At 35.2% G+C, this 21,413-nt stretch overlaps 1 protein-coding gene across 1 annotated transcript; it reads right to left on the minus strand.

The window, feature by feature from the left end:
- Window positions 1-3,655: 3,655 nt before the first annotated feature.
- LOC130623546 (glutathione hydrolase 1 proenzyme-like) lies at window positions 3,656-20,499 on the minus strand. The gene is made up of 10 exons (XM_057439038.1): window positions 20,423-20,499; window positions 18,828-18,915; window positions 12,380-12,789; window positions 10,832-11,024; window positions 8,876-9,039; window positions 8,641-8,787; window positions 7,918-8,063; window positions 6,975-7,159; window positions 6,520-6,760; window positions 3,656-4,777 (listed from the first exon to the last, which is right to left on the minus strand). The coding sequence occupies exons 2-10, from the start codon at window positions 18,863-18,865 to the stop codon at window positions 4,514-4,516; spliced, it is 1,788 nt and encodes a 595-aa protein (XP_057295021.1). The 5' UTR covers window positions 18,866-18,915; window positions 20,423-20,499; the 3' UTR covers window positions 3,656-4,513.
- Window positions 20,500-21,413: the final 914 nt, after the last annotated feature.

The following is a 21,413-nucleotide window of genomic DNA, read 5'->3' on the forward strand; positions in this document are numbered from 1 at the left end:
ATCGTGTTATACAAGATTAGAGTTACTTTAAAAGACACGGCTGTAAAGGAAAACAAGAGATTTGTTGAATTTGAAGAATTCCGCATATCAAGTAAATATTTATAAGGAAAATAATATGTGTAGGGAGGAGGTAAATATTCTTACAGGATTAAATATTTTCTGAAAGCTATTTAATGTAAAATACTCAATTTAGCAGCTAGGGCGCTTACCTAAAACTTATCTTGGTGCTATAATTTAAATAATCACCTCTGTCTATTAACAGCCTTGAGAACTTAATCCAAAGAGGAGCTTATTCTAAGGAGTGCTAATTTTATAACTTTTGCTCTAAAACAAGAGATAAATGAAGCAAATAGCTATTTTCATTTGCTTGCTTTCTTGTTTGCCTACATGCCTTGTTTGTTACGATTATTTATCCAACTTTTTCAGTCCTTATCAGTATTGTTATCAATAAGGGTCCTGCAAAGAGGGTTCTAACATACGATTTGGTGCTAACTGATCAAGAGAAGATGTGGAGTCCTTTCAGAACTTTTGGCTGAAATGGAGTGATGAATCTTGTATACAGCATGTTTGACAGGGGGGCTAATTACCAAAATTCACATAAATCTTTAGAAAAGGAATGTAAGCGAGTCTCTCCAAGCATGGCTATCAATGTCCTTCTTAATCACAGATGCAGGTCTGCTGAATCAAAAGAGGAATCGGGGTGCAATCTCTGTGGGATTTAAAAAAATACCTAGTTCATGCCACTTAAAAGTGTTAAAATATTAACTAACTGATACTTAACTACCAGCCTTCTCCATTACATTTCATTTCAGACGATCGTGATATGAAGCATAGAAAGGTTTTAAATGGCTTCGGATTGTTATGCCATGCATCTGGTGTCATAACAGACCCTTGTGAAGTAATACCAACATCACAGTTGAAGTTAAAGATCCCTCAACAGGTGTATCACGGAGCATCCATTGGAGGAGCGGGTATATACCGTACTTTGGAGGATTGGTATAAAACTTGCGATCTTTTTCTCTTACGAAATTTTTCTTTACCCTGGTACATCGAAGGAACAGGACAAAGAACCAACTGCTTCGCACAGGTGATTAGAATATCAAGTGGTGATGTTAACATTGTAGGAATGGGTTCTATAGCAGACAGGTTTGAAGAATGGTGTTCAAGTCAATCGACGTTAACCAATACACCAGCTCTGCTCGTCCTAGGATATGACATTACCAATTTCTTGGATTTGAAAAGGATAATGTTTTATCCAGTCTAAAGATACTAAAACAGCAAGCATGCGACAATACTATCTTGGTGTATGAGCCTAAACAAAATATTTTAATTTGTGTCAGGGTATCAAACGAAACAGATATGGTAATGCTACAGAACGCAGCGCAAGCTTGTCAAGATGACCTTAAACTGTTCTGTGGATTGAACTTGGAAGTCTTGAACAACAGTGGTTTGGTTCTAACTAGTCGTTAGCCCGTGGAAAATCTACGGGTTCGCCCGTCCTTCTTATACCGCATTGCGTGCTTCTTGCTACTTGCGCAGCTAGGCTACCATTTTGCGTGACAGACAGACAGACGTATACGGGTATTATAATATAGATTGGATTAGTCATTGCAAAAATATTAACTGATGACAAAATCAATGCTTTCACTGAAGAAGAAGGGTCAACCTTTTGCGGAAGATGTAGAGATTTCATTGTTCTGCACCAAACAATGACTAACTTGGAATCCTTTAAAAGGTGGTGGAATGAATCAATGCAACAAACTATTGATAACATGAGGAGGGAAGGTGGACTGAAAGTTAGCAAATAGACCGAAAGGCTAAATTAGTTTCGCATGATTGGAAGCAGAACAGTTGGTTTTATTGCAGCAACAGATGTATGCTTGCCTACCCTTTCTGCAAATATATCTGAGCAAGTGAAAACCGTTATGTTGACTAAAGAACAAATTAATGCTGTTCAGTCAAAGGACAAGCATGTTATCATCCTTGGTGGATATGGTTCTGGGAAAAGCATTGTGGCATTAAAGAAGTTAGAACTGATAGCTACATCATCTGAGATAGCGTCCAAAAAAGCGGTGAGAGCTCAGGGGACAAAGTTGTGCAAAATTCACACAAAAATTATCTTTGTCAAAATATATTTAGACAAGACAGCTAATTTAATTAATGTTATATTTATATTCGCAACCTCGCTCCCACGGCTTTTTGTCTCTTTTTGACACTGGGCGCCGTCCAAACCTCAAAGGATTTCAATATGTCCTGCGAACGAGGTTGTTATATTCGCGCATTTAAAAATAGTCGAAGTTCACTTTTCAATTTTGGGATTGCATTAGTTGTACACAATCACTTAAAATGTGTCAATTGTGGCTGACGTTAGCATTATCATATTTCGAACTTCGGGGCCTTCCTTCGTTATGCGTGCTAAAGAATGTGACGAGCAAAATTTAAACGCTGTCCATCTGGCATATATGCTTGTGCAGAAGTAACGATTTTGCGACATGTTGACTGCATGCAGAGTGTTGGTCAATTGACGTTATTTTCCATGTTTGAAATATAACAAAAAATATTGTCGCAAAATTTTTTTAAACATTGTAAATTATGCTATCCTGAGCAGAAACTTTTCTTAAAATAACGCATTCAGTAAAAAAGTATATTCCACCGATTCGCGGCTTGTTGTCGGCTTTTAGCGACCTTGGGTTTTCCTGTGCAGTGAGAGGTTAGTACCATATCGGTAAAAAGTAACCAAATTTTGCCTCAGTGGTTTCGGGATTTTCTTTCCTTTTTACCACTCAACCATTCCTTAAAGGTTGGAAATTGTCCGTTTAAAAAAAACTTTCTTTTTTTTATTTTAAAATTTGAATACTGTATTTTATATTTTTGAATCTCGAATATAAGTCGGAAAATGTGATTTGTTTTTTAACAACGGACCGACATTTTTAACAAAACTTGTGCAACTTTTTTTGTGCGGTGAAAATTGTGTAGTGGTAGCGCTGTCAACTTAATTAGTAATTTGTGACAGGAAAACTAGCGAGAGAAATGCTATACGTGTCTCTGGAAGTAATGTGACATAGTAGCCGTTAGAGGGAGGAAGAGCCAGACTTTAAAATGGGATACCCAAGGACGTTAAACTTCCCTACGTCCTCACTTCGCACTCTTTTTTACTGTTACAGTATGACAGATATCACTATGTTGACCGAAAAGACCGGATACAGTGTCAGTAGTAAATTTTCGTTAAAAAGATACCTTGATGGTGTGTGGCCTTGTGGTTATGGCGTTTGCTCCGTAATCACAAGGTCCGTGGTTTGGTCCACAGCGCAGGCATGTTTAGCTAGTTTTTGCAACAGCTACGGGTGAACCCATGACATATCAGGGAAATTGGGTAGGTAATGCCGGTGTACCTAATTTTTTTACCTAATGTATACATTTAAAACACAGGATCCCGTCTATATTCTGTATAAATATTAGAAATAAAAATAAAAACTAGAGGTCCAACTGCTTATTCCCGCTAAAGGTGTCACTGTTTTTATTTTGTTAGCGAAAATGGATCATGCTGAACTGCAAAAAATTCCCACCCCATTTTCTTGTTTACAAATATTGGACATCACGCATGCAAAATGCTTTGCAACCGATCCAAGTCAATTCAAGTTAAAACGAAAGTGTATTAAAAAATTGACGTCTCGTGTTCCAATGCAGATCAGTACAAAAACCAACTTCGTGACATATAAATGAAAATAAATATATGCGGGAGAATGAAATTAATGAACAGTGATAATAAATAAATACATTTGTGTTATGACAAATTTCCCCTTAAGGAGAATGTTACTTAGATATAACCAAACGTGAATCGTTCATTATGAATATTCACACCGCATGTAGAACCTTGATCAGCAGATACAAGAGATAAAATCCTAAGGCTATAGCATCGTAAAATCGTTGTCATGAATAAAAATAACGGAATCTGAACTATCTAACTTATTATCTTCGCCAGTATTGAATGAAATTTTATCAACGAATGAAAAAGTGAATTGCCAGAAATGAACAGAAATGAACAGAAATTCTAAAACGATTCTTGAAAAGTTTTTCGAAGATTTCTAAAATTGGTAGAGACATAAATTTTTAGCAATTGTGAGGGATATATTGACGTATTGTCTTAAATCTTTTTTCACTGGAGCTTGCCGTTGAATAAATGCAATAAAAAATCACAATATAAAAGTTTTATATGTAGCGAAAGTTGCATATATAACCAACAAACCGCCAAAATACAAATTAAAGGAACCCAACACGAAAAATAACTTGATGTAAAGAGTTGATAAAAGTATTTTTGAATTTTTTTAAAACTTCTTTCCGTTGCTTCAGAGATTATCATCTGATCTTATGGCATCATTATTGATGATGCAATAAGGTAGTCAGCATAAATTTATTTTTTAAATATCCTAACCGACCGACCAATCAAATCGATCGATCAATCAATCAATCACATCATTCAAAACATAAAAAATGCATAATATAAATACATGTTCTAAATTCCATCAGATTCACCGCCTTTTCTAGGGTCACTCATCGCATATATATCATTGCCTTCTTTATATACGGCTTGTACGACTGAAATACTTCCTTTCTTCTGGTACGTGTGACGAAGTTTCTTCAAATCGTCTAACAGTCTCATAGGCGGTGCGTATTTTGGGTTGTAAGTGATATAGTTGGGAACGCCTTGATGATGCAGTCTATAGGAGGAGACACACTCTCCCAAAGGCAGACCCAAATACAGTTTCTTTAGCAAGACCTATGAAGGAAAAGAAAATATGAGCTCAGTCCGGATGTTTCTGAACTTTAAAAAAGATTTACTTTTAACAAGCGATTTTTTCAGAGTGGAAGTACCTATTATCTAAGCCTCAATGTAAGAACATAGCGTTCTTATAAAACAAAGGGAAGTGTACTAGTTGAGATAGCGGAGGACAGTAACTATAATCCAAGCCATACTTGATAAAACGTTTTTTAAAAGAGTGTCCTATAATTTTCTACGTGTTTCAAGTTCTTATTTCATGACAAAAATTATACGATTACATAGGAAATTTTCATAGCTTTTAGAAATACATTTATACACTGTAACTTCGCAGTTGAAAAAATATAGCAGATTTGTATTCTTAAAATAGATAATAGGTGTTCCATGTATACTTTACACGAAAACAGTCCGTGTAAAGACAACGGGTATTTTTAATAAAGGCTGCTAAAGTTGCAATTAGTGAAAATTGCTAATATTTTGAAAGAGTTAATTTTCGCGAATTTTGCAAACTAGCCCAATAATTTTTGCGGGAAATAATTTTCGCGAATTTAAGATAAATTCGCGAAATTTGCAAATATAGTTTCCGCAAATATTAATTTTTCTTAAGACAAGTCTTCATAATTTTTTCGCGCCTGTTATTTAATTTAGGAATTTTCCGTTAAATAACAACTATGTTATTTCAAATGTCGCAAAATTCTTAATTTTGTTTTTAGAAAATGTTATATAACACTAGATGAGAGAAATTTTCGCAAGATGAACTTTCGCCAGTTTTCGAATTGCTCGTCCTTTAACATAAAGTCTTAGCAAATAAATATACTTCTGATTTTCGAGAAAAAATGACATCAGTGAAAACGAGGTAAAACGAAAAAAAAATTTAAACCTTTTAGTAGATAAACTTGCAAACTAGCAAAGGTTTCTCTCGCGAATGTTTCTCTCACTAATGTTTCTCTGATTGAAGTAGTTGTACGTAGTTGTGTTGAACCTCTGCAAAATCTCTTTAATAATAGCCTTATTTTGTCTATGTCCGCGAAAGCCGCGTCCCATAACGGAGACACGAAACTTTTACAATGCGCACCAATACCAAATGCGATATATTTTTGTCCACTTTGTTGCGACGGGTAAATTTAAAGGACGGCCGAGCCGGGCTAACGAAAATTTCCACGGGCTAACGCCTTCTCTATAATAAAAGCCGTCGTATGTCTCTGCGCAGACCCCCCGCTGAGTTAGAATATGATGTTACCGAAACACGAATATCAAATGCGATATATTTTTACCCGCTTTGTTGCGATGAGTAAATATAAAGGACGGGCGAACCCGTGGAGTTTTCCACGGGCAACTAGTTTCTTTAATAACAGCCGTATTCCGTCTGTCTGCGTGTCCGCGAAAGCCGCGCCCTGTTACGGAAACACATAATGCGATATATAAAGGGCGGGCGACCCCGTGGATTTTTCCACAGGCTAACGACTTGTCTATATTATAACACCTGTATACGTCTATCTGTCACGCAAAATGGTAACCGCAGTAGTGAGAGACACGATATGCGGATTTATCAACTGGGCACCGACTAATATATTTCAATTACTTCAAGTTCACATGCAGACAAGGATACCCGAAATAGCGATAAGGGAAAATGGTTTTTTCATGGACGACTAGCTAAGGTTTCCATTTCTATAACTTCAAATAATGGAGTAACTTCAAAATATACGAAAAAACATTAAAGCAATGTTAAAATATTAACCAACCTGAGCAGTTCCGGAAATAATCCTTGATCCACCAGACGCACCTGCAATCATTTTAACATCTCCATTTTTATCTGTTACAATGGAGGGTGACATGGAGGAGAGCGGACGTTTACGAGGTTCAATAAAGTTAGCTGGAGATGGAGGATAGCCATATAAGTTGCTTTTTCCAGGAGTGGAGAAATCATCCATTTCATTGTTGTATATGATTCCTGTGTCTAATGATCGGACGTACGAGCCAAACCTGGTATTGAAGTAAAGATGAAAAATAAAACTTAAATTCGAGACCCCTGTACCGTAATCAGTCAGAACGCAGGAGTCAAAAATACCCAAGTGTAAATAACAAATTGAAATTACAAAAATGGAATTGGAAACACAAAACATACAATTCCTTTGCACACTTAATGAACACTTTACTACTGATAAAAAGTTCTGTCTACCGGCACAAAAGTTCTCACCCCCAATTAATAGTAGCAGTTGCAGCCACAGCATCTCCATTCTCTGCGAGAATGGACACGTGTGACGTACCAAAATCATTTTTTCCAAAATATCCTCCATAATAACTTAACGGGTGTGTTTGGTTCATCCAGATTTTCTCTCGTATTTTGGCGCCGATTTTTGGGTCTTTGACAAGATCGAGTACCTAAATAAAAAAATTAAAAAATGTCACTATTATAAGGCACAGTTTGGAACAGTGGAGAAGTAAAATTGTAAAGATTAAGTACAGATACAGATACAGGTACAGATCCTTTAAGCCCCACTTAGGTGATCAAGTTTAAAATGATGTCGTTTCTTTGTATCAGCATATCCCTTTATTCTGGTCTGTATTTTATCAATATATCTTCTTACCAACTTAGCAACACCTTGGTAACTATCTACTAATTAACATACGGCTAATAAACATTCATATGAACAATACTCTTATATGGATGTCAGCCGTTTTCAAATTTTTTTTAAAAAAAATTACCCCCATGCCAAAATTGCACTACCCTACGCAGTATAATTTTTAATTTTTCTTCCTCACAAGCTCCAATAAAAAAGACACAGTGTCCAACAAAAGTTATATTTATTTATTTATTTCCTTATTTAAAGTCAATTTTGCGTAATCAAAAAGGCTACTGGCACTTTATCCCTCTGTAAAAATAGGGTTAAGGCTATGTCATCGTAAAAACTGATGTAGAGGGAGCAGGCTGCATACACGCCATAATTTGAGAATACCAAAAGAAGTGAAGTAAACTTTACACATTATCAGTGCCTAACATGGGAACAACGTGCTTGAGATGTTGCGGGAGGTCGTAAATTTTTATATCTTCCCAGTTAACTCGTCTGTATTGCACAGTGGTTATTCTTAAATCGCTCAAGTTTACTCCATTCAAAACGAAAAGTAAAAGAATTTTTTACCTCACTAATATTTTTTTCAGGTACAAAGTCTGGATCACCCAGCAGTCCTCTTTGAGCATACGCAAACTTCATTGACTCCACCAATTTATGATAGTATGCCAATTGATCTTTCTGCTTTGATAAGTCGTAATTTGAAAGATTATAGCCTATAATTTATCAGAGTATATATGCTTATACACAAAGGATGGACGAAGTTACGAAATATTTACTTTTCGAAATTTCCCATCATAATACTTTTTTATGACAACATGCAACATCAAATAAACATATGACCAGATTTGTACTTGCTGGAAAGATTACTCAAGATGTCAGCCATTTTTTCATCAATGTTAAGTTTTTTATTTTGTCTATTAAAGATATCTCAACAAAAAAACAATTTTTTTGCACAAGCTTAAGACAAAGAGCATCTAATGCCAATACCTTCCCTAGGATAACCACACAATGAAGAACCATGTATGTAATATGGAAGTCGAAATAATGTTTAAAAAAATTTCTCAAGGGGTTATTAGGTCATATTGACCCTTGCAAATCGACTTTCAAAAATATAAAATCCCAAAGCCTTAGTGAAATAATAATAACAGACAGTTCAAATTTAAAAAAACCCTACAATTTTACTAGATTGGGTTAAAAAACCAGCACATAAAATTGGCATACAAGGTTTGAATGTTTGCACCAGGTTCAATCATACACGTGAGCAATAAAAGCAATAGAAGCTTCACTGACCTGACATGATGTTAAGAATCATCGAGACAATAGGACCTCCACCTGGTGCACTCATAGTGTTTAACACAAGGTCATTCGGCAATGGAAATTTTACAACTTCACGAATTACTACTGAATATTTTTTTAGGTCTTCTTCGGTGATTAAACCTGCAGATATAAAAAATAGTCTTAAGATAGCTAACACTATACAAAAATAAAAGTTTGAATAGGAAATTAAAAAAAGAAGTTCTCCCACCTTTTGCTTCAGTAACATCTGCAACAATTTTCTTTGCCAGGTCTCCTACATAGAAATCATTAGGTTTCATCTGAATCGTCCTCAGTGTTGACGCTAACCTCTTATTAACAAGCACATCTCCTTCACCTAGGAATGTCACATCATCTTTCTTTGTCAGCAGCTTTCTAAATTACACAAAATTGGAATGATTCTATAAAAAGATATTTATTACCACAGCGATCTCTTTTTGTTACCGTACCATGCAAGGGCCTTAATTTCCTTATCATTTACCCTCAATCTCCTTGACCAGTGCAAGAAAAAAGGTAATCAGGTGCCATACATTGGCATTTGAGAGCGTGTGATCGGGGGTTTTATAAGGCCAATGAACTTTGTGATTGGCAATGTGTTTACCTAAACCTTTTTGCACTTTCGTTATTGCTAATACAATAATGAACGATTACCCAGGCTGTACCACAAAATATCGCACAAGGTCAAATGCTGATCGAGCTTGCAAGGTCTGTGCAATGACTGAAGGCGATATTTTTAGTATAGCCTGGAGTATTGCCCACTTGCAAAATTCAGACAGTTAACAATATGAAATAGAAACTAGGCTCTCTGTAAAGCCTGTACTCCACTTGGCAACCAAATCCAAATGTTACATAAAGATATGATTGTTTGTCATGTCATGGAAGTGGGATTTACGTTTGCGACATTTCCGTACTTAAAATGTCAAAATCGTTAATTTAAATACAATACACTAGAAAGCTCTCAAAAAAGTAGATAAGAGTTTGAGGACAATATTTAAATTCTCAAAAACTCAATAATGGCACATTTAGAGTGCAAAAACCAATGAACTCATTAAAATTCTGTCATTTTTCTTGAAGTAAACGCTATATAATTATTAAAGACATACCCAATTTTTTCATTTATTTATTTTAGTAGTTTTTTAATGATTTTAAATTGTTGACTAATTTGATTACACGATACACAATGTTCTCATGTGCATACAATTAAATAGTGTGAATGGACATGAACGTAAAATGTAAATAAATGAGGACTGAAAGTTATATGTATTTTTGAAGAGTTGTACGGTAGTGAGACATGGGCAGTGAAGCAGGAAGATCTTGACTGTTTAGAAAGGAATGATATGAGAATGGTTAGGTGGATGTGTAACGCCAGTCTGAGAGGCAGAAAGAGTTCAGATGAGCTATAAGAAGCAGGCTAAGTATCCGTAGAATTAAAGATGTTATCCAGATAGGAAGATTGAATTGGCTGGGGCACTTGGAAAGAGTGGAAGGGAATAATCGGGTAAGAAAGTGTAAAGACTTGATAGTTCCTGGGGCAAAGCCCAGAGGCAGATCAAGAAAGACTTGGCAGGAGGTTATAAGGACAGACTTAATACAGAGGAAGTTGAGTTTAGATCTAACACAGTCTAGATCAGATTGGAAGAGGGTCATTAATATACCCCGTCCAACCCATGCTAGAATGGAAAACGGACGTTAAGCCGAGACTGATGATGATGATGATGATGATGAGTGCAATTTCAGAATAATTTGAACACTCAAGAGGCCACTATTTGTAAACAAAACTCACAATCATATAGCATTGTAAATATCCCCTTTGCAAATCCATACAGCGAAAAATAAAAAATAAAGTCAGACATGAACTGATTGGTTTAAAGAAGTGACACAGGTTTAACTTTATAAATATTTAGCCAGCAATCAATTATATTGCTAGACACATGTTCTATAAAGCATGTTCTAAATAAAATACCAACAAATATGTATCTACTTGAACTAAAAGGAAACATTTTCCATTGTGCTGCATGTTGTGAATTATCCACAATATCAATTCAACATGTTTGACATATAGGAGAAATGGTAGAAATAACGATTCTGATATTTCCAAAAATTGTGGGTGGTAAAAATTTTGTGCATACTTTTTTGTAAAAATCAGCTCAAGGTATTGTAAACTTACTTCAAATTATCAGAGAGATGTTCATTTTTGCTTGCAGATTTTATCGTTCCAGCCAACGCCTTGGAAATAATTATTCCTTCATCTGCAAGTTTGATGGCTGGTTCAACAAGTTCGGACCAGTTCAATTTGCCATGCTTTTTATGAACCTCAAGCAGACCTTTGACCTGTCCTGGTACACCAATAGCAAGTCCACCTGAAAAGAAATTTTATGTTGAATACAACCACCTAACGAAAACAATGAAACAGACAAATAAATATAAAACAACAGGTGCCTTGACAATTCATTTCTTTAGGAATCAAATTTAGACAAATGCGACGTTTGTTGATTTGTCTGTTTGACAAAAAAAGAAGTTAAGAACTTCCTACTTTTTTGGATGACAAACTTAAATTTGAAACCAAATCGCTGTCAAAAACAAACCCCCACTTTGTGTCATTTGAGCAAGATCTTCAAAGAGGTGCTGGTGTGAAAATATGTGGCTTACATTGTGTAAGTCTTCAGCCATAAATAAGTATCTATGTTACTTTACCACGTGACTTGATAATGTAACATAATGTAATGATAATGTAACATGTGAAAATGAATTGTTTTTTAACCACGTGTTTTTATTGATTATTGATATGTGGCTTACAGTTTCAAAAAAATATAGGGGCTTATTAGAGAGTATACCTTTTAAAACATAGGCTTGTGTTTTGGCTGTTTGTTTTATGTGTGAAAATCTGGCTTCATTTCTATGTGGATTACAACATGAGCCAAATCTAAAAGCCTGTATTTTCCTGCTGAATTCTTTAAAATTCCAACTGAACAAAATTAAACAAAAAATGTGAACAAGTGTGGCTGGCAGAAGGTTGAAGGTGAGAACATGTGCTTTGCTTTAAAAAATTTCAGAGCATGAGAGGTGAATACCCACATTTTCATGATCAAGTTCAAGTGGGAATGGAATTTATTGTTGGGAAAACTGAAATGTAAATGAAAATGTGTTCATGTGATCTCTAGTGGCTTACAATTCTTAAATTTACCTATTAACTGCTAAATAGCACTGTTAGTGCATTTTAGTGGATAATAAATGTAAAAAACTACAAGTGAAATATTGTGGCTGCTTTACATGGTTTAACACACTTATATATACTTCACAGATTATCTATTCACATGACTCTTTCCAGAAGGAAGTGACAAACTTCATAAAGTCACAAAATTTTTCATCCAGCCATAAAAATAGACATAGCGTTAGGGTTAGAGTTTTTATGTGTTTTGTTGATTTAAGATATCAAAAAACCCTTAGCAATAATTTTTGCTTTCATATTTCTCTAGAAGTATAGTTTAAACTCTGAACCTTTTTCTCTTAAAGTAAACTAGAATCCATTTAGAAGCGTGAAAACTATGAATAGCTTTTGCATAGCAAGCCCCATAAATACACATTATAACATTACTTAAAAATAAGATTCAAATGAACTTAATAACTTGAATATTTCTAACTTCACCAGGAGCGGTATTTATATCTTTGTATGCCTCAATCTACTTATAGAGAAGACACAAAAAAATATATTTACCACGGACAGAGCTGTCATTAATGAACATATCCTTAGTAGCTGCTAAGGGTGCAACCTCTCGATAATCAAATATAGTAAACTTTTTTAATGCTTTTTGATAGAACACCATAAAGCCGCCACCGCCAATACCACAAGATTGCAAGTTGACCACGCCCAGGCAGAATAAAGTGGCTACGGCGGCATCAGTGGCACTGCCATTCTTCTTTAACATATTTGCACCAACTTGTGAACAGATTTTAGCATCAGCTGCAACCGCTGCTTTCTTGTATTTCTGCGCCACAAACCCGCTGCTTGGTGAAACATCATTATCTTTATCTTTCTTTTTCGTAGCCACAACAATAATGACAATAATTACAATTAATAAAATTAGTCCAATAAGCGAAATGATCAGACATTTCTTCTTGGATGGTCTAAATGAAACGTTCATTATTTAAAGTTACTTTAAATACTAAAGCAGCATGTAAAGGTTATTTTTGTTCAACATACATAAACCTATGGTTTTATTATTAAGTAAAGTATTTAGTTTCCCATGATTGCAGCTTAAATGTCCTTAGATGGCCAATTTCAAAAGGAGTGTGTTTGATTACTGAGTAATTTTAATGGCACGAACTACAATTGTGGCAACCAAATATGCTATTTGAAAGTCATCATAATTTATTATTTTTAGCTTATATAACATCCATTTTCCATGCAATTATATGGTAAACATACATATGTTGGACTATTAATGGGGAACATTAATGACCTCTAATATTCCTGTCATTCTAGTAAACCCACCTTAATGATATGAGTTGAAAAAATAATCTTGTCTCTCTAATAATCTAGCATGCGGGATTGCCATATATTTCTATTGAGTCTATACAATACCGTCTTTCTCCAACTTTCACCACATATATTTCACCTCAATCAAAAACTCTGATGGTCAAAAGAGGAAGTTAAACCTTTCCCTACACAATAACTATTCTTCCAACATCCACCTCAACGAACCAACATAATAAGCCACTATCTCACCTTTCCAAGCACACTGAATGCCACTTTTCTGCAGTATCAGTGCACTTCTATATAACTGATGCTTTAAAAAACTGCCAAAAAATGAGTTACTATCAACCCTTTCTGCGAACTCAACAAGGCTACTTTCCAACTCCAAGATTACACTTTGCTTCAATACTACTAATCATGACTTTACACAGTACTGCATTCACTCTTAACCCTTTCTCTTGTACTCCTTTCTTCCGCTTCTCAAACTTTTGACCTATGACCTATGACCTATGCAGTGTTTGGTTTAGTCTTTGATACAGTCCTTCTTAGCGTTGTTGCATTTTATCTTTCAGCAGATTATACTCTTACTATGTAACATTGATGTTTTTACGTATTACATAGCCTTTACTTTTTTTATTAGCCTTTGTTTTCGTATTTATCCAAACTTATACGGCACTGTTTATTTTCATTTACATGTTTGTAGTTTCTTGGTGGGTTATTGATGTTAAACTTGTCAAAAATGTGTATATCCTGTGTTATGCCAAACCTTGGGTTTAACTACACTAAAAACAGATTGATAATGTATACACATGCCTTGCTAATTCATGTAATTGTTAACATCCTACTGTCTGACTCTAACAATGCAGTTCATTTATGTTTATTATATGTTTGTATATTTATAGGTATTAATATATAGTGGTGGGTTTATCTATCTCTATTAACATTTACGAGTTTTCATGGTAGCAGACGGTAGTTAAACAATGGCTAGTGGATTTTTAAACCCACCACGGTGGGATGAAGAAAACAAAGAGTTTTCATTATGGCTCCGAGAAGCCAAGGCATGGAAAGTTGCCACTTCTGGTGTAACTGGACTGAAAGATGTTCATGGTTTGCAATTAGCATTGCATCTTCCGGATGGAAGCGAAATACGTCGTCAACTATTTGATACCCTTGATACAGAGAACATGACAGGTGATGACGGGTGGAAAAAGGTGATAGAATTGATAGAAACGTACTATAGTAAGGACGATAACACGTCAGCCTTTGACACGTGGAAAGACTTCCGTATATTATGTAGAAAAGAAGATCAAAGTATTGAACAATATATCATGTATTATGAGAAATATAAAGTCCGAATGGAGCGCTTCGACATGAAACTTGGTGAACGTATTCATGGACTTAATTTACTGTGTGGTGCCAATCTTAATGATTCTGACCTTCGTCTAGCAATGAGAGAAGTTGATGGGGATCAACCAAATGAAATGTATAAACAAGCTAAAAAGGCGCTTAAGAAATATTTTGGCAGTGCTGCTGTCACAAGTACTCAGTCATCCAACACCGCTGTAGCCTCAGTTCAACCTGCTGTCAAACAAGAGCCTTTTTTTGCCACACTAGATGAATACGAAACATACGTTGCATGGAGACAATACCGATCGAAAAATGGTAATTCATCAAATAAAAGTTATCGTGGACAAGGTCGTGGAAAATTGCAACATCGCAATCCCCTAAATGCTGACGGTAAACCTTTAACATGCCGTGTTTGCCGTTCAATTGCACATTTTGCTCGAGATTGCCCACATCGTTCTGAGAAACAACAAGGTTCGGAAGACAACCAACAGCATGATAGTTCTACAAACCGCTCCTGGGTTGCTTCTGTTAACTCTGATGTTATTGAATGCCAAGCATCTGATGCGTCTATGGCAGGTGGTGTTGCATTTAACTATATGATTCTCGATACAGGTTGCCCACAGAATGTTGCCGGAGTAGTATGGACACAGTGTTTTCTTGATTCCATGAGTACTGATATGTACCAAAATGTCAAAAAGCTTCATGGTAATAACAAATTTAAATTTGGTGGTGGACGTGTCATGAAATCTATGTATACCATTATAGCTCCTGTTTTGGTTGCTGGGGAAATCACTTCCTTAAAATTCGATGTTGTTGACACCGATCTTCCTCTTCTGCTTGGAAAGGAAACTATGAAAGCATGGAATCTGCTCATTTGTACAGGAAATGACACTGCTGAAGTTACAATAAATCGTGTGAAGAAAAATGTTGAGCTCTTCACATCCCCTACTGGACACTGGTGTATAAATGTGCAGCCAGGTTTTCCTGTTGAAGTACTGGATGTTATGTTTTCTGTTAGTGAATTGTCCAAACATGACAAAGAACTTGCTGCTAAACGCTTGCATCGCCAATTTTGTCATCCTCCCTTTGAGTTCTTAAAGAAAGTCCTCAGTGTCCTGGATAAGCCTGACAAGGAATTTTTGGACATTCTGCATAAATATTCTCAGAATTGTCTAGTGTGTAAGCGATACAAACCGACCATTCCAAGGCCAGCTGTCGGAAACTTAATGGATCCAGATAAAATGAAATTTAATGAAATAGTTAGTATTGATTTGAAAGAAAGGAAGGGTAAATGGATAATTTACCTCATCGATATGGTTACTCGATACACACGTGCTGATTTCATACCATCTAAAGAAAAACGCATCGTTGTTGCAAAGATTATAGAACTTTGGTTGCCCATATTTGGAGCAGCTAAAAGTTTTCACATGGACAATGGAGGGGAATTCGCTAATGATGAAATGCGGGAACTTGGCAATCAATTTGGGATAAACATCAAGCACACCGCTGCTTATAGTCCTTGGGCAAATGGTCTGAATGAACGGAATCATGCAACTATAGATATTATGATGGAAAAAATGCTAGAAGATCACCCGAAGTTATCAGAATCACTGGCATTGCAGTATGCTATATCTGTACGAAATTGCTGTATGTTTGTAAATGGATTTACACCAGCACAGTTAGCAATAGGTCAAAATCCTAGACTGCCATCAGCTTTCCATGATGAACTCCCGGCCTTGGAAGGCATTACCACCAGCTCTGTAATAGCCCAGCATCTTAATGTCATTGCTGCAGCCAGAAAAGCTTTCGTGCAAGCAGAAATAAGCTCAAAGCTTCGCAAGGCATTAAAACATCCTGTTCGCGAGTATGCAGATATCTTCTATCAGCCTGGTAACCAAGTCTTCTATAAACTACCAGACGATCAGGGTTGGCAAGGGCCTGCTACTGTCATTGGTGCAGATGGTAAAGTTGTAATGATTCGTCATGGCAGTGTTCTTCGTCGTGTTCATCCATGTCGTCTGCAACTTGTTAATGAAATTAGTCACTCCTCGTCACAACCAGATTCCTCACCACAAGCAGCAGGAAATAGTCAGTCAGATATTACTCAAAATCTGGAATCAGGGTATGAACAGCACCACATTGCAGAAGAAGAAACTGAACAGGAAGTACAACATTTTACTGAACATGTTGCAACTCACCAACCAGAAAGCTCAATTCAGCAACCAGAATCTGGTCCTGTTGCCAGATCCAAGATGTCCCTCCCAAAAAGACAACAGACAGTGCAATACAAATATCCTGATGGAGAATGGAAAGAAGTAAAAATTCTAGGCCCTGCTGGAAAAAAGGGTGGGATCCACAAAGATTGGGTAAACGTTCGAGATCACTCTGACCATGAGTATTCTATGGATTGGAGTGATGTATCAGAATGGAAGTTAGTCGAAATTGAGTCAGACCCAACAGGAGGTGATCCCTCTACTCCTTCTAATTGTGAAGAAGAGATGTGTGTTGCCGTATGCTTCAACGCACCAGATGAGTTCAAGAATGCCAAGAGTGCAGAACTTGAAAAATGGAAACAGTATGAAGTTTACCAAGAGGTTCCAGATGTAGGTCAACCCAGACTAACTGGTAGGTGGGTATGTACCCGAAAAATTGTTGACGGAAAACTTGTACCGAAAGCAAGATATGTCATCCGAGGCTTTCAGGAAAATATTAACATACCTGCTGACTCACCAACTGGCAGTAAAGAATGTATGAGACTAGTGCTTTCTATAATTGCCAGCAAACAATGGACACTAAATTCTATTGACATAAAAGCAGCTTTTCTCCAAGGCAAACCAATACAACGGGATGTCTTTATTGTTCCACCATGTGACGTACCCCTTCCAAACACACTCTGGAAGTTAGAAAAATGTGTGTACGGTCTAAATGATGCTGCTCGTATGTGGTATTTTGCAGTATGGGAAGCATTACAAAATTTAGGATGTCATAGATCAACTATTGATTATGGTGTTTTTTATTGGAAAGATAAAAATGATCAATTGTCTGGTGTGTTACAAGCACATGTTGATGATTTCCTTTGGTCCGGTACTGATGTTTTCAAAGCTGATGTCATAGATAAGCTTTACCAAATATTTCAAGTTGGTCATTCAGCATCATCACATTTTAAATATGTTGGTATTAATATCAGCCAGAGTGAATCTGGACAGCTATCACTTGACCAATTGGATTATATTGAAAAAATCGATCAAATTCCAATCACCCGAGAACGTCAACTTCAGAAAGATTCCATTTGTACCAAGACTGAATCTTCTCAATATTGCAGATTGGTTGGTCAGTTAAACTGGACTGCTACACATACTCGCCCGGATATTGCCTTCGATATTTCTGTATTGAGCTCGACTATGAAAGCTCCTACTGTGTCTAATATCTTGAAAGCAAATAAAGTGCTTCAAAGAATCAAAGGTAATCCATTAAAGATTCATTTCCCTAGCCTTGAATCATTGGAAAATTGCTCCATCATATGCTACAGTGATGCATCGTTGGCAAATTTGTCATCAGGTCAAAGTTCAGGAGGATATGTGGTGTTCCTCTCTGATAATAAAGGGAAGGTGTGCCCATTAGTTTGGAGTAGCAAAACTATTCGACGTGTTGTTAGAAGTACACTTGCTGCTGAAACAAGTGCCATGGTGGATGCTCTTGATGCTGCATACTTTATGTCACAAGTTCTTACTGAAATGATTTCCATACCAAACACGCAATGTAAGCACATTCAGATTCATGCATTAACTGATAATGAATCTCTTTACCGAAATACTTACTCAACAACAATGGCTGCAGAGCGCCGACTCAGGGTTGATATTTCTGTTATAAAAGAAATGATTTTGAGAGAAGAACTATCCAGCGTGAAATGGATTCCTACATCCATGCAACTTGCAGATCCATTGACAAAAGTTGGTGCAGACCCAACAAAGCTGACAGCTGTTTTGGAAACTGGAAACGTCGGATAGAGACACTATTTACACACTTCTGTTATGAACCTTTGCTTATGTTTTGATTTTGTTTCGGGGCATTTGCAGTGTCGCTATGCATTTGCAGCCGTATGTTTATATTATTGGTTGCGAGAAAAGAGAGAATGGGAATGTTAACATCCTACTGTCTGACTCTAACAATGCAGTTCATTTATGTTTATTATATGTTTGTATATTTATAGGTATTAATATATAGTGGTGGGTTTATCTATCTCTATTAACATTTACGAGTTTTCAGTAATATCCAGGACAAAGCAGTTTATTAAATTTAATTTATATAAAAGCCACTTTTCAGACATGCAGAAACAAGTTACCTTCTTGTTAAGACAGTATATTTTGCTTCTTTACCCATTGATTTACTTTAAGCGCATCTAAACCATACGGTTTGCATATGTTAGGTTGCTAAAAAAAGTATTATAGTAAAATTACAGCTTGTCATTGAAAAACAAGCCAGGACAATACAATGCAAGGAGAAGTTACTAAACAGTGACATCTATTTAGCATGTGAGGTTAGATATATTAATAATAGGCGACATTTAAACTGAAATACTATACACTGGATTACGGTTCAGTACAATAAGAAATATCTTTTACAAATCACCGATATAAATGCATACAAGTAAAACATATAGTGCTATAAATTTATAAATATTTATTTATTTTTTAGTGACCTGAAGGAGGATCACAATAAATAGCTATGTTAATAGAAAAAAATATAATGCAGAAGTAAAAATAACCTTAAAACTTAGAGTTGACCATACCACAATTCTTTCAAAAGCCAGCAGAAACGAAATAGGAAAATGATAGTAATAATAAGATAACAGTTATAATTAAAATAATAAGCACTAGTAGTTATAAATATTAAATAGTTATAATAATAAACACTAATAATTAACACAATTCACCAATGTTTTAATGAACGTCTAAGCTAAGATACAAATAAAAAAACTTGTTTAGAGGTTGCCAACCATTTTTCTATAATGGTTGCTAAGTTTTATTTTAGTTATTTGTTTTGATTTACTAAATGAAAATCTTCAACTGACAATGTAATATTATTCCAAATCTTTGCCACTTGTTTTTTTAAAGAATAAGAATATAATGTATATGGTGTTATGGTATAGGTCTGGGACTTGCAAATTTTGTAATTAGTATATTGGTTGGAAAAAATATTTGAATTTGTATAGCAATAATTTTCAATAACAGTCTCGTGCAAATAAATAGTTTTTAAAGGAAACCCAAGGTATAAACCAAGTTGCAGATCCCAAGTTTTTGAGTCACTGAAGAAAAATTTAAGAAGCCTGGGACAAGTTAACAAGTGTCATTCTGGTGAAAATTTTAATGTTAATTAATTTACATTTATATGCATTGATAAAAGTTTGAATGCATATCCCTTAACAGGTCTAAAATTATTGCTAATGACAGAAAATTTCAAAATTTGGTATTACTTAAAAATATGACATCATAATTTATTCAGCATAATTAAATCTTAAATTCTTTAAATGTAAACATCTTAAGAACGAAAAGAGCTCTTTAAAAAACTAAAAAAGACTTGTTAACCAACTTTTTAAGCTCTATAATTATATATAAGTCCAATATCATTTTATACCTCGGATCCGTTTAACCCTATTCGGTCCAGGGGGAAGGGGTGGGGAGTGGCAGATTCCGCCCACCCCTTGACGGATTTTTTGTAATAACTCTTTAATGCTATGTTGCATGGCTACAATACTTATACTGAGTTTCAATATTCATCTATTAGACACCTGCATGCAAAATTGTTAGGTCCCATACCTTTCAGAGGGTTTGATATTGGCTATTACTCGAAACTACCCCTAAAAATCTCTCTGAAACTCTTATAATAGGAAAAATATAATAACTTTTGTTAGGATTATGTTCAGAACTTGAAACTTACAACACAACTTTGTTTCATCAAGAAGAATCATTTTGCATGTTTTAGTCACTTGGTTAATCCAATTTCCCGATTTTTTTGAAATTTTTCTAAAAATCAGAAAAAAATGATTTTTCGAGCAATATTTGGCAATTCTTCATACAATCTGTGTAAAAACCGGAAAATATGTTAAATAACATTTATTCAGAAACTTCAAACAGAATGTAAAAATTCGCTCTAGAACTAAAGTAATTGAATTTTAAGCAGATAGTGGCATTTTGAACAAATTTCAAGCTTTTGATGACGTCACAGAAAATGTGCTGACGTAAGCAAAAATTTATTGCTGCCATTTTGTTCCTTTTGTGACGTATTATAAATGTGTCAAGTTTGATTCAATTTGGACAAGGCTATGAAGAGTTATTAAAGGGGGGGAGATCTGCCCCTACCCCCTCCCCGGTCATATGTTCGAAAAGTCAATATATATACCTAAAAAGTTTAGTATGAACTCCTTCTTATTAAAGTTATTAAGGGGTCGTCTACAAATTTCGTATGATATTTTATACGAATATATACGAATTTAATTGCTTTTAATTCGTATAAAAATCGTATACAATTCGTATAGTGTTAAATAGTTATACGATTTTTAAAAAATCTAATACGAATTTTATACGATTTTCATACGAATTATATTCTCTTTTATACGATTTTCATACGAATTGTCATACGAATTATATTCTCTTTCATACGAATTGTCATTCAAATTATATTCTCTTTTATACGAATTTTCATACGAATTATATTTCGTTTTTACACTTTTAAAATGCGATCTAACAAAAACACTTCTATCGCCATTTTTCGTTTTTAAACTTTTAAAATGCGATCTAAAAAAACATTTCTATCGCTGTTTTTCGTTTTTAAACTTTTAAAATGCGATCTAAAAAAACATTTCTATCGCCGTGTTTCGTTTTTAAACTTTTTAAAATGCGATCTAAAAAAACATTTCTATCGCCGTTTT

This window comes from Hydractinia symbiolongicarpus, chromosome 13, assembly GCF_029227915.1.
Source record: "Hydractinia symbiolongicarpus strain clone_291-10 chromosome 13, HSymV2.1, whole genome shotgun sequence".
Lineage (NCBI taxonomy): Eukaryota > Metazoa > Cnidaria > Hydrozoa > Anthoathecata > Hydractiniidae > Hydractinia > Hydractinia symbiolongicarpus.